General features: G+C 49.2%; 1 protein-coding gene across 2 annotated transcripts in view; it reads left to right on the forward strand.

Annotated features, from left to right (window-relative positions):
- LOC147638448 (putative GPI-anchored protein At1g61900) overlaps positions 1 to 11,659 on the forward strand; it is a 42,609-nt gene extending 30,950 nt beyond the window's left edge. The window contains exons 6-8 of one of the 2 annotated variants that reach the window (XM_086798373.1): positions 10,725 to 10,865; positions 10,979 to 11,035; positions 11,168 to 11,659. In XM_086798373.1, the coding sequence (XP_086654499.1) occupies positions 10,725 to 10,865; positions 10,979 to 11,035; positions 11,168 to 11,241 (272 nt within the window). In that variant the 3' untranslated portion in view covers positions 11,242 to 11,659. The remainder of the gene's footprint in view (positions 1 to 10,724; positions 10,866 to 10,978; positions 11,036 to 11,167) is intronic. The other variant, XM_086798374.1, reaches the window with a different exon arrangement.

Below are 11,659 nucleotides of genomic sequence, written 5' to 3' on the forward strand. Positions count from 1 at the left end.
AGCATGATTGGGCGCATAGACGTTGAGCACGCCCAATAGCTCATCATGCATCCTCAGAATGACATACTGTGCTCTACCAGGCACAATGATCCCTCGATCCACAATGGCCTGCCGCCATACATCTGCAATGACCATGCATGTGTGGGAGAGAGAATTAGGGTTAGGTCATGTGGGAGACATACACAGAGAGAAGAACAGTGGAGAGAGAGAGAGAGAGAGAGAGTTGTGGGGATAAGTCAACTCATCAATAGCACGAGTGTGTGACTCCCCTATCACACATATATATTGCACTAGTACACATAGTGCACTTAGTACATTAAAAGTACTAAGTGTACTATGTACTATAACTTATGGGCTTGTACACACTATAAGGGTGGGCATAACGCCTTTACCCCAACAACCTCCCACTTAAAGGCAAAGTGCCCTTAAGTAAAGGAAAAGAAAAATCAGCATGTACATGATAATATACAAGGCCATATCAAGGCTGAAACTGGCCTCATCCAATGCCCATCAAGTGTCTGCACTGAGCAAATCGCTCCGGAGGCAAACTCTTTGTCAACAGATCAGCCGGGTTGTCATCCGTGTGAATCTTAACAAGCTGAATTTGCTTGTTCTCTATCACCTCTCTGATGAAGTGATACTTCACATCCACATGCTTCGTCTTTGCATGAAAGACAGGGTTCTTTGCCAACTGAATGGCACTCTGACTGTCACAATGCAACAATGGAATATCCCCTGTATAACCCAAATCAACCACTAACCGAGATAGCCATAATGCCTCCTTGCAAGCCTCTGTGGCTGCAATATACTCGGCCTCTGTAGTAGATAAGGCTGTGCACTTCTGCATCCTGGATATCCATGACACAGCACCTCCTGTGAATGTAAACACATAACCGGTAGTAGACTTCCGGTTATCTGGATGACCGGCATAATCCGAATCCGTGTAACCATGCACTAATGCATCCTGTTTGCCAAAGCAAATGCACATATCCTGTGTGCCCTTCAGGTATCTCATGACACCTTTCACTGCTTCCCAATGCTTCTTGCCAAGGTTGGCCATGTATCTAGAAACCACTCCCACTGCAAATGCAATGTCCGGCCTAGTAGCAACCATGGCATACATGAGACTGCCACAAGCTGAAGCATACGGAATCTTGGCCATATCAGCCCTGTCTCTATCTGACTGTGGGCTGTCCATAGCACTGAGTTTCACATATGGAGGCAAAGGAGTACTAGTCTTCTTCCCCCCGTCCATATTGAACCTCTGCAAAACTTTGCCAATGTATTCCTTCTGAGACAAATACAACACATGCTGATTTCTGTCCCGAAGTATCCGCATACCCAAAATGTGATTTGCATCACCCAAATCCTTCATATCAAAGGTTTCATGCAGCCTCTGCTTCAAGGTATCCATCTCCTTACGAGATTTCCCGGCAATCAACATACAAGATGAGGATCAATAGACTGCCATCCAAAGCTTTCTTGGTGTACAAGCAGTGATCTATGTCACTTCTCCTGAATTTCTGAGATTTCATGAATGTATCAAATTTATGATACCATTCTCTTGGTGCTTGTTTGAGCCCATAAAGACTCTTTTTCAGCTTGCATACAAGCTTCTCCTTTCCAGTCACTGCATAACCCTCTGGCTGCTGCATATATATCTCCTCATGGAGATCACCGTGAAGAAAAGCAGTCTTCACATCCATCTGAATCAAGTCCAGATCATCATGTGCAACCAAAGCCAACACAGCTCTAAGTGTGGTCATTTTGACCACTGGAGAGAAGATCTCCTCAAAGTCCACACCATATTCCTGCTTAAAGCCCTTAGCCACTAACCTGGCTTTGTACCTTGGCTTTGCATCAGGTGCAACTTTGAGCCTGTAAACCCACTTGCATGGCAAAACCTTCTTGCCTGTAGGCAAATGCACCAACTTCCAAGTTCCATTTTTATGCAGAGAATCCATCTCTGACTTCATGGCACGCTCCCAAAGAGCTTTGTCTGCCCTCTGTAAAGCCTCCTTATAACATGAGGGCTCCCCACAGTCAGTGAGCATCAAGTAGTCAACCCCTGGAACAAACCTGTCAGGGGCTCTGGAGGGTCTAGTGGACCTCCGTACCCAATGACCATCATTTGCAGGTTGCTGTCCAGCCTGCATATCACCTATTGGTGGCTCTTGTTCCATGCCATAAGGCTGAAAAATCATGCCCGGTATCTCCTCTAACTGTGGTATATCCATAGGGATATCTTCTGCCATATCTGGCTGTCCATTTGGACCATTTTCAGCACCATTTAAGGGCTGGTTTTCCTGCTGTAATTGCTGATTTACAGCCCTTTGTTGTTGTCCATGATGTCCATCATCATCAAAGATGACTCTGCCAGGCTTCTGTTGCCTTGCAGGCTCCTTATACATGCATGTTTCATCAAAAATGACATCATTGCTGCGTATGATCTTTCTATTCATGGGATCCCAAAGTCTATACCCCATTTCACCTCTGTCACCATATCCTAGGAATATGCATTTGTGAGACTTAGGATCAAGTTTGGTGCGCATTTCCCTGCGTATGTGCACGTACGCAACGCAACCAAACACTCTCAAGTGCTTGTATGATGGAGGCTTCCCTGTCCATACTTCTTCTGGCACTTTCCCACCAAGTCTCGTGTTAGGTGACCTGTTTATAAGGTGAACGGCTGTCATAACAGCTTCAGCCCAAAAACCATGAGGTAATGCAGCATGTGACAACATAGAATGGACCTTCTCCTGAATGGTCCTGTTCATCCTCTCTGCTGTCCCGTTTTGTGGAGGATCATAAGGAGTAGAGAGCTCCCTCTTGATGCCTTTAGCATCACAAAAGTCCTGAAACTGTTTGGACATATACTCTCCACCATTGTCGGAACGCAAAGCCTTCAGTGTTTTGCCAGTTTGATTCTCAACATGAGCAACAAACTTCTGAAACACTGAGAATGTATCACTCTTCAAACGAAGAGGATAAACCCACACCTTGCGTGTGGCATCATCTATAAAAGACACAAAATATTTTGCCCCTCCCAAAGAAAGCTGAGGCATCTCACATACATCTGTATGCACAAGCTCTAACTGAGCATCTTTCTGTCCAAGAGCTTTCTTGTGGGGGCACTGTAGTTGCCTACCATATATACAATGCTCACAAAACTGAAAACTTGAAAACTTTAGAGAAGGCAAGTAACCCAAACGAGACAATTGCTCCATTCCCTTGACACTCATGTGTCCCAACCGGCTATGCCACATAGAGATTTCCGGCAGCTCGGTTGCATTTACATTAGCATGGTGACAAACACCTGCATGCATGAAATAAAGAGTGTCCACCTTAGAGCCTCTGGCAACAACCAGTGAGCCCTTACTAATTTTCCACTTTCCACGACCAAATGTGGTAACATAATCAGCATCATCAAGCTGTCCAGTAGAAAGCAGGTTCTTTTTGATCTCAGGCACATGCCTGACATCATGGAGCATAAGCTGTGAGCCATCTGAAAATACAAGCCTCACATCACCTCTGCCAAGAATCTTGCATGCATGGTTATCACCCAAATAAACCACTCCTTCATTGCCAGCAGTATACCTGACAAACAAGTCTCTGCAACCTGTGACATGAAAGGAGGCACCTGAATCAATGATCCATGAGTGCATACCATGACCACCTGTAAGAAGTGAATGGGCATCAAGTGAAGACGTAAATAGGACCTCATCCTCACTGCCACCTGCATGTGACACATTGATTTCTTCAATCTTGACTCCACTTTTGCCCTTTGGCTTTACATCTTTGGCTTCATCCTTGTCTTTGTCTTTGCCTTTTCCCTTTTCTTTTTGATCATTTTTCCATTTGTAGCATTGCTTTTTAATGTGTCCCTTCTTGCCACAATAATGGCATTCCAAATCCTTTTTGGAGCGAGACTTGCTCCTTCCCCGTTCTTGGCTTTTTCCCCTTTGTTGGGATCTCCCACGTGCATTCATTGCATTGGACTTTCCAACAGAGTTGTTTTTCCTGTTCATCTCTTCTTGAAGAAGAGCACCCTCAACATCTGCATATGACAGCATAGCATGCGAATTGCTAGTGGCTGTCCTGAATGTGTCCCAACTCTCTGGCAAAGTGCATAACAGAAAAGTGGCTTTGAACTCATCGTCCATTGCCAACTTTTGATTAATGACCTGGCTGACAATACCATTAAACTCATTTAGATGGGCTGTCATAGATGCCCCTTCCTTCATCTGAAGACCTATGAGTTTCTTCAACCAATACACTTTGCTTGAGGCACTTTGTTGGGCATACAAGTCCTGCAATCTCTGCCACATTCCCCAAGCTGTCTTCTCTTCACGAATGCTGAAAAGTAATGAGTCTGACACAGACAACATGATAGTAGATCTTGCCAGCTCATCCATATCTTCCCACTCTTCAGCAGTAAGAGAAGCGGGCATCACACCCCTTTCTTTGATAGGCTTGTGCTGCTTTTTCTGGAGCAACACATTGTAGCACTGGGTTTGCCAAATATCATAATTATGCGAGCCTTCAAGCTTCTTGATGTGAAGCAATGAAGATCTCTCACCTGTGGTTGCCATAGCAAAATGCAACCTGTCAATGCCTGACTCCCTGCAAAATGTGCAAACAATGCACCAAAAGCACACAAAGTGCTCACAGTTATTCTCCCAAGCTTTATCTCCCACTGCGGAAGCACAAATGCAACTTTTCTCCCACTGTATGTGATGAAAACACCAAAATCTGGTTGCTGCAGATTTTGGACAGCACCTTAAATGTGCTCTGTTGCCCTTCCAAAGTACTGTACAGCAGTACCAAGTGCTCACCAATGATGTACCAAACCTGTACCGGCAAGTACAGCAGCTGAAATTGAACCTTTTGGTCACTCAAAACAGTGTACAGCCATGCCAAAACTTGCACAAAGCTGTGCCAAATCTGTACCAGCAGGTACAGTAGCAATAAATGCTCTCCTGGCTGTCCAAATGAGTAAAAATCAGACTTTTACAGTCCTGTACACTGCATAAAACAGTCCCGAACAAAAATTGGGCAAAAGCCCCTTGACTGCAAGCTGATTTTTGAGGATTCAAGGCATAAATGTCTTGCCTGCTGCTTTGCCAAGCTCAACAAGCATACGAACTTGAAAAGCCCCTTGATTTAAGATCAATTTCTGATCATACATGGTACATTGACGCACATGAAGGCATCCAGAGTGTTCACGATGCTTCCCCTTGGCCACATATACATCAAATACATGAAAGCCCCTTGATTTACAGGCACATTGAGTGCTTGTAAGGCATCAACACATTATCCACAGCATCAAACGCGATTGCCTGCATGCAAATCAACCAAATCGGCACAAAAGCCCCTTGATTTGCACTGCAATTTGCTGCGATTTGCTGCAATTTTGCCCAAATGTGCGATTTCTCACATCATACAGCATGTATGAGTGCTTAATTGCACAATTACATCAAAAGCCCCAAATTTTGACATTCAATTTCCTGCAAATTGATCCTGATTGTGACCAATTTCCTGCAAATTGATCCTGATCGTGACCAATGTCACCCAATTTTGCCAATTTTGCTCAAAAATTGAGCAATTCGACACCTGTATCTACTCAATTGTTGGTTGTACCTGCTCAATTGCAAATCCCAAAAAAAAATTGAAGCAAAATACCTTGTAATTTTCTAAATTTCTCTGATCTGCAGGCTGAATTTTAGTTGTTGCAGGAGAAAAGGGGGGGGCACTTCTTGTTGATGTTGATGCTGTTGCTCCTGCTTGTTGCTTCTTCTACAGCATTCCATTGAAGCACGAGGCTAACGAGTCCATAGGTTAAGATCACCCACTGCAGTCCAACACCTACAGTTACCACGGAGAAGAAGATGGAGTAGGAGAGGGCGAGGACCAACGTGAGCGAGAGAAGGTAGGTGAGGCGGCCACGCAGCTTGCTCCGCTTCTTCACGATCACGTGGTGCGTGTTGACAAGGCGGAAGCACCTCTCCTCCCCGTGCTCGCACAGGTACAAGTAACGCGAGTTGCTAGATGCTTGCTCACGATCCAGTTGCCGCCGCCTTCGCCTGCGTATCTTACGCCTTGTGGCCAGGTGCCTTTTGCAAGCCTACGACTGGCTGTTGGCTATGGCGCTCCTATCGCGTATCAGCCCGAGCTTCTTACTCGTCCCAGATATGCCACCACGACCTCTGCACCTGATAGCGCTACACGCTTCTTTGTGTATTCGCCTGTTTCGCCTAGCACCAAGCTGGCGTAGTATTCGATGGACGCCCGCTTATGCTGCTTTGGCTAATGCTACACGTAGCTCTGTCTCTCTCTGCAACTTACGCAGGCTGCAGCTGAATCGGGTCGACAGAGCTACACTTTCCTACGTGCAACACAGACAGTTGTAGGCGCCTAGCTCCACCATCATGTTGGAAGTATACTGCACATGCAGAGAGCTGCAGACTGGCTCTGATACCAGTTGTGTGGGAGAGAGAATTAGGGTTAGGTCATGTGGGAGACATACACAGAGAGAAGAACAGTGGAGAGAGAGAGAGAGAGAGTTGTGGGGATAAGTCAACTCATCAATAGCATGAGTGTGTGACTCCCCTATCACACATATATATTGCACTAGTACACATAGTGCACTTAGTACATTAAAAGTACTAAGTGTACTATGTACTATAACTTATGGGCTTGTACACACTATAAGGGTGGGCATAACGCCTTTACCCCAACAATGCATACTCCTCCCTGTCCACCCAAAGGACCAAACCTTGCAGACCAAAAGGTGTCCCATCTACGAGGCATCACCGAACCATATCTCCGGATCCTGCTCTCACCCAAGTGGTGCTCCTGCATCATCAAAATATCAATGCTGCCACCAACCAGGCATCTCTGAAGCTCCTGCCTCAAGCAACCACGATAGCGTATAAAATGTGCTCCGCCAAGGCCCTGTACATTCCATGAGATGATCCTCATGGATGACCTGCTGAGGTGGATGCTGTCTTAGCTGTACGGTGGGCCTTCGCAAGCGGCTTGGATGGAGAGTAGTCCCCATCCGAGCGGCTGCGAATCTGCCCACCCGGTGTACTGTAAGAATCACGGATCAGGTGCTAGTGGCTGTGGCCCATGGCGATTGCCTCCCGCTCTGACAGAGCAACCTCGTGTATACATACATATCCAGGGTCGCGTGCTAAGTCTGCCACTATGCGAACGACCAAATGTCGAATCCCCAAGGCATCCACACTCCCGGGATCCAAGAAAAAATGAGCCAACTCCCATAGTCGGCCTATCACATCTGTCACCTCCAGATCGCTCACATGATGAGAAAACTCAACTGCCGGAGTCTTCAAAGTGCTAAGAGCGAGCTCTAGAGTCCACTCCCGGTCGCAAGGGCCACATAGAGGGAACGAGAAGGCCACCGCTGAATCAAGTGCCTCCTCTTGGCGGGCCGGAGGTATCACTACATGAACTCGGATGGGTGCTGGCTCATGGGGGCCCTCTGCTCCAAAAAGCCGTGTGAAGGCGTAATCAAAAGCCTCCGAGCGCTGTCTAATGCCGAGGCGACTCAGCCGACTGCAGATAGATGATATCCGTGAAGCCCGAATTGGCATGGTAGGTCTCCTCTGTGGTGCTCGAGCGAGGTCGGTGCTCAGCGCCCTCCGGACTGCAGGTGAACGCCAGGGGACTGCCAGGGCCTCTTGGGAAGGTGAGGCGGGCGGGGGGGGGGGGGGGGAGGAGGGGGGGGCGAGGGGGGTGGAGAGGGAGCTGCTGCCGAAACCGGAGCGGGGACGGGAGGAGGCGAAGGTGGAAGCGGGGCGGTGGGAGGGGACGGGGGTGGGGGGGTGAAGGAGGGGGTGCTGGCATCTCCTGGTCCTCAGTCGTCACCGCAGGGGTCTCCTCCTGGAGGGGAGCAAAGTTGTTCCTCACGGGAACCCAGTGAGGCTGAGACTGTGGCTGCTGCTGCAGCGGTCTCTGAGCGTGCTGCTGCGGCTGTCTCCCTCGGCGGCGCCCCTGTCCAGGTTGCCACTCCGAGGTCTCTGTGGCCTGAACAGGTGTCCCGGAGGTAGCCTACCGAGCCGCATCTGTGGGCGGGCCATCAGGGACCTGCTGCTGTGGTGAGGGTCGGGGTCTCCTGCGAGGGCAGGCCTTGGCCAGATGACCGACCTGCCTGCAAATGAAGCACTGGTTCGGGAGCCCCGAGAACTCCACTCTCTGATCAATCCATCCCCCCCCCTATCCTAGGTAGCTGAATGACCTGAGGAAGGGAGGAGATGTCAGACACCAAAACTCTGACCGATGGTAGCCCAGCTGCTCTGGCCACCACTGAAGCTGCTGTGGGGCCAGTCTCTAGTACCGAGCCCACCAATGCTCCTATCCTAGAGAGGAGCGGAAGATACTCCCGGCGGAGTCCAGGGAAGCAAACTGTAACATGAAAAAGGCGCTCTCCCTGCTCAGCCGCTGCTGGGTCAAAGCCACGCTGCCAAGGTCTGAAGAAAGCCCGAGCACCCCTGATGTCAAGGGGACTCATGGTAAGGACCTTGGCCAGGCTCTGGCGGTCTCGAACTCGATCTGGTAGTGTCCACGGCCCAGTAGCTGTACGTCCAGGATCTTGCCCACATCTGCAAGAAGGCGGGCCTGGAGAAGATCCCGGATCTCCCCTCTGCTGGGGCGAGTGCCGACTATACGGCAGATGGTGGAATGAGCCTGGAGGCGTTCCACCTCTGCGGTGAGGCTCGCTTCCTCTTCTGGCGAAAGAGAGAGCCTGATGGGGGTGTCCTCGGGGGCGGGCGAGGGGGCTGCGGATGAGTCCCTCTGAGGCGGGGCGGGAGGAGCCTCCATCAGAGTCTGAAGCTATGGCGAAGGCGAGGCGAAAGCGGAGATCCTGCAAGAACCGAGCTGCACACAGAGAGGCGGAAGACGAAAGCCGGAGAAAAAGGGAAAAAAAAAAACCCTTGGGGGCGGAAGTCAGCAAGAAAAGGGGGGGGGGGGGGGGGGGGGGGGGGGGGGGGTGAAGCTGCGAAGGAGAAACCCCGCGGGGGGGGGGGGGGGGGGGGGTGGAGAAAGAGCTGGCGTGGGGGGGGGGGGGGGCGGGGCGCTGCAGAGTAGAGGTGGGCGCGAAAGAAGGGGGGGGGGGGCGCGAAGGCGAGGAGGGGCGGCGGGCAATGCAGCGAGGGAGGGGGGCGCAGCAGCGAAGGCAGGCGGGGGGGGGGGGGGGGGGGGGGGGGGGGGGGGGGGGGGGGGGCAAAAGGAAGGGCGGTGGGCAGTGCAGCGATGGAGGGGGCGCAGAAGTGAAGGCAGGTGGGGGGGACAAGGGGAGGCGCGAGGAAAGAGGGGGGGCGCGAGGAGAGAGCAAGCAGGTAGGCGGGGGGCGCAGGTATGCAGGCAGCGCGAGCAGGGAGGGGGGGCGGGAGCTTCAGCGAGCACGATTTTTTGTACACCACCATTCCTAGGCACTTAGTTGATTTACCTTAGTGTCACTTATATGCTTCATGGTGACACATGACACTTTGTACTCGGACCCCTTGGTCCTTAGATGTAGGGGGGGACAGTTTTGACATTAGTTGCAAAGGGATTCCCTCACACACTTACGTGTGAGTCTTCTTCCACCGCCAACTTGTGTGTGTATGCTGTCGACTGTGGTGTTCTTTCTGAGAGTACAAGCTTTCCATTACTTACCCTGCACCATCACAGCTTCCTACAAAGATGTTGTTTTACCAGGACCATTTTATGAGGCTTACAGAGGATGGCTTAATTCAGAAGCCTGGCTATCTTTATAGACACTTGTCAAATGCTATGAGGATTGCGATCGGCCAGATCAGAGTCTCATCACATCCTGTGAGGGTGGACACTGGGTGAGTACTGCCACAGAGAACAGGGTCTGCCGATTCCATTTGCTAGAGGTCGAGACAGAGGAGGACTATCTTTTCAGTTGCCCAATGTACTATGAGATACAAGGGACGTTTCATTGCCTCTTCAAGGAGAGATTTGGGCCACTGTCTTGGGTCGTTGATTTCTGAGACCGACGGTCCGTGGGGGGGCTGTACCTGATTGAAACACGCCGCCGTAGAGATGAGCTATGAGGGAGGCAGACCCCAGGTAACTCACATTCCACCATCATGAGTTTCTTTCACCTCACCAGGATGGAGACGCTCATTGACGACCACGAGATAGCCTTAACCTGGATACCCCTACTCCACGGACTAGTCAGTGCATCACTGACAACGCATGTGCCACAGGTGCCACCCTGCCTCCTGATCATCTTCCTAGACAGAGCAATCCTGGTGCAGCGAGCCAGACGCCTGAGACTGACTGGTCCGAGGAGATGCTCCACCCAACAGGTTCAGATAGGAGAGATCCTCCAGAGATAGAAGAGTTCCCCTCCACAGGCAGTGGATGTGGAGACCCCTCTATATATTCATAGATATTGAGGACCCACTTTGATCCCGACATTGTATCCTTGTAGCATTGTACCAGTGGCACTTACAGGGTGCTGTTTCTTCTCTCTACTCTAGTGGGGTTTTTATAATCATGTTTTTGTAACTTCATGGACACATTGTAACACTTTTGGTCTCATAGACACTTTGGTCTTTTGTAGATGTTAATGGAACTCTCTTTCTCTCTCTCTCTCTCGGGAGAGTTTATGCTCTATTTTGCATTTCTACCGACTTAACGTTAAGTTTTTACTGACAATGCATGATGATGTGAATGTCTTTCTTCAGGCTGTTTACTTCGGTCGATACCTAGTGATATTATCCGTGACAATGTTTCGGGTATCAGCTTCACCTGTGATTTGAATGACAACATTCCAGCGCCTTGGCCTGCCTCTTCTTCTCTGTCATCTTTCCCGTTATGTGCCAGTAGTAAGTGATCTCTTTTGCTCCAAATCTAAGAAGATACCAGAATTCCAAAAGAGAAGAACTCAAGAAGTAGGTTCTTTTACGTTGATGTCGTGCATATACTTAGATTAATTTAGTCAATGCAGGAGAGTCTCTACCTGCTTTGCCTGTACTTGATACGTCGGGAAACCCCAGTAAGTGTTTTCTCTACCTGAAAACTTTGCATTTGCATTCATGTGTAGTGTACAGAGCTCAAGCCACATGCTTGAGCAAGGCAACTGCTGAAATTTCAACTTTTAAGGTGGTGTGTGGGCTGCATAATGCAGGGAGACGAATGTTGGATCTTTGCACCATCTTTTTGATGGTCTTTAACATTTGGGTGATTTTGCGAAGCATGTAATTGGAAGTCACAATAGTTGATCTGTGACTTTTCAAGGAACTAACCTTCTGTAGCTCTGGTGCCCTGGTGGAAAGGAAGTAAAGAAAGGGGGTTGACCATGTGTGAATGAAATTATTTACCACTAACATGGCTGTATTGGTGTCTGCTGGCAACAACAGAAAAGCCAGGCTTTCAAGTGCTGATACTTGCCTAATCTTACTCGATGTATGGGATGCCCAAGCCCATGTGTACATGGCACATATCTTGTCTCAAGAAAAGATAATTAACATTTATATTTTTTTGGCAGCCAGCTTGTATATGATTACGCTTCTTTTGTGCATAGAAATTCACATCATGGATGCTTCCTTAATCAAGCTTTCTTATGTATCATTCTACAAGCTCAACTTAATTACAAGGTTTATGGATATAGTTAGTTAAA

This window comes from Cibotium barometz, chromosome 5, assembly GCF_041138505.1.
Source record: "Cibotium barometz isolate CiBa-2024 chromosome 5, ASM4113850v1, whole genome shotgun sequence".
NCBI lineage: Eukaryota > Viridiplantae > Streptophyta > Polypodiopsida > Cyatheales > Cibotiaceae > Cibotium > Cibotium barometz.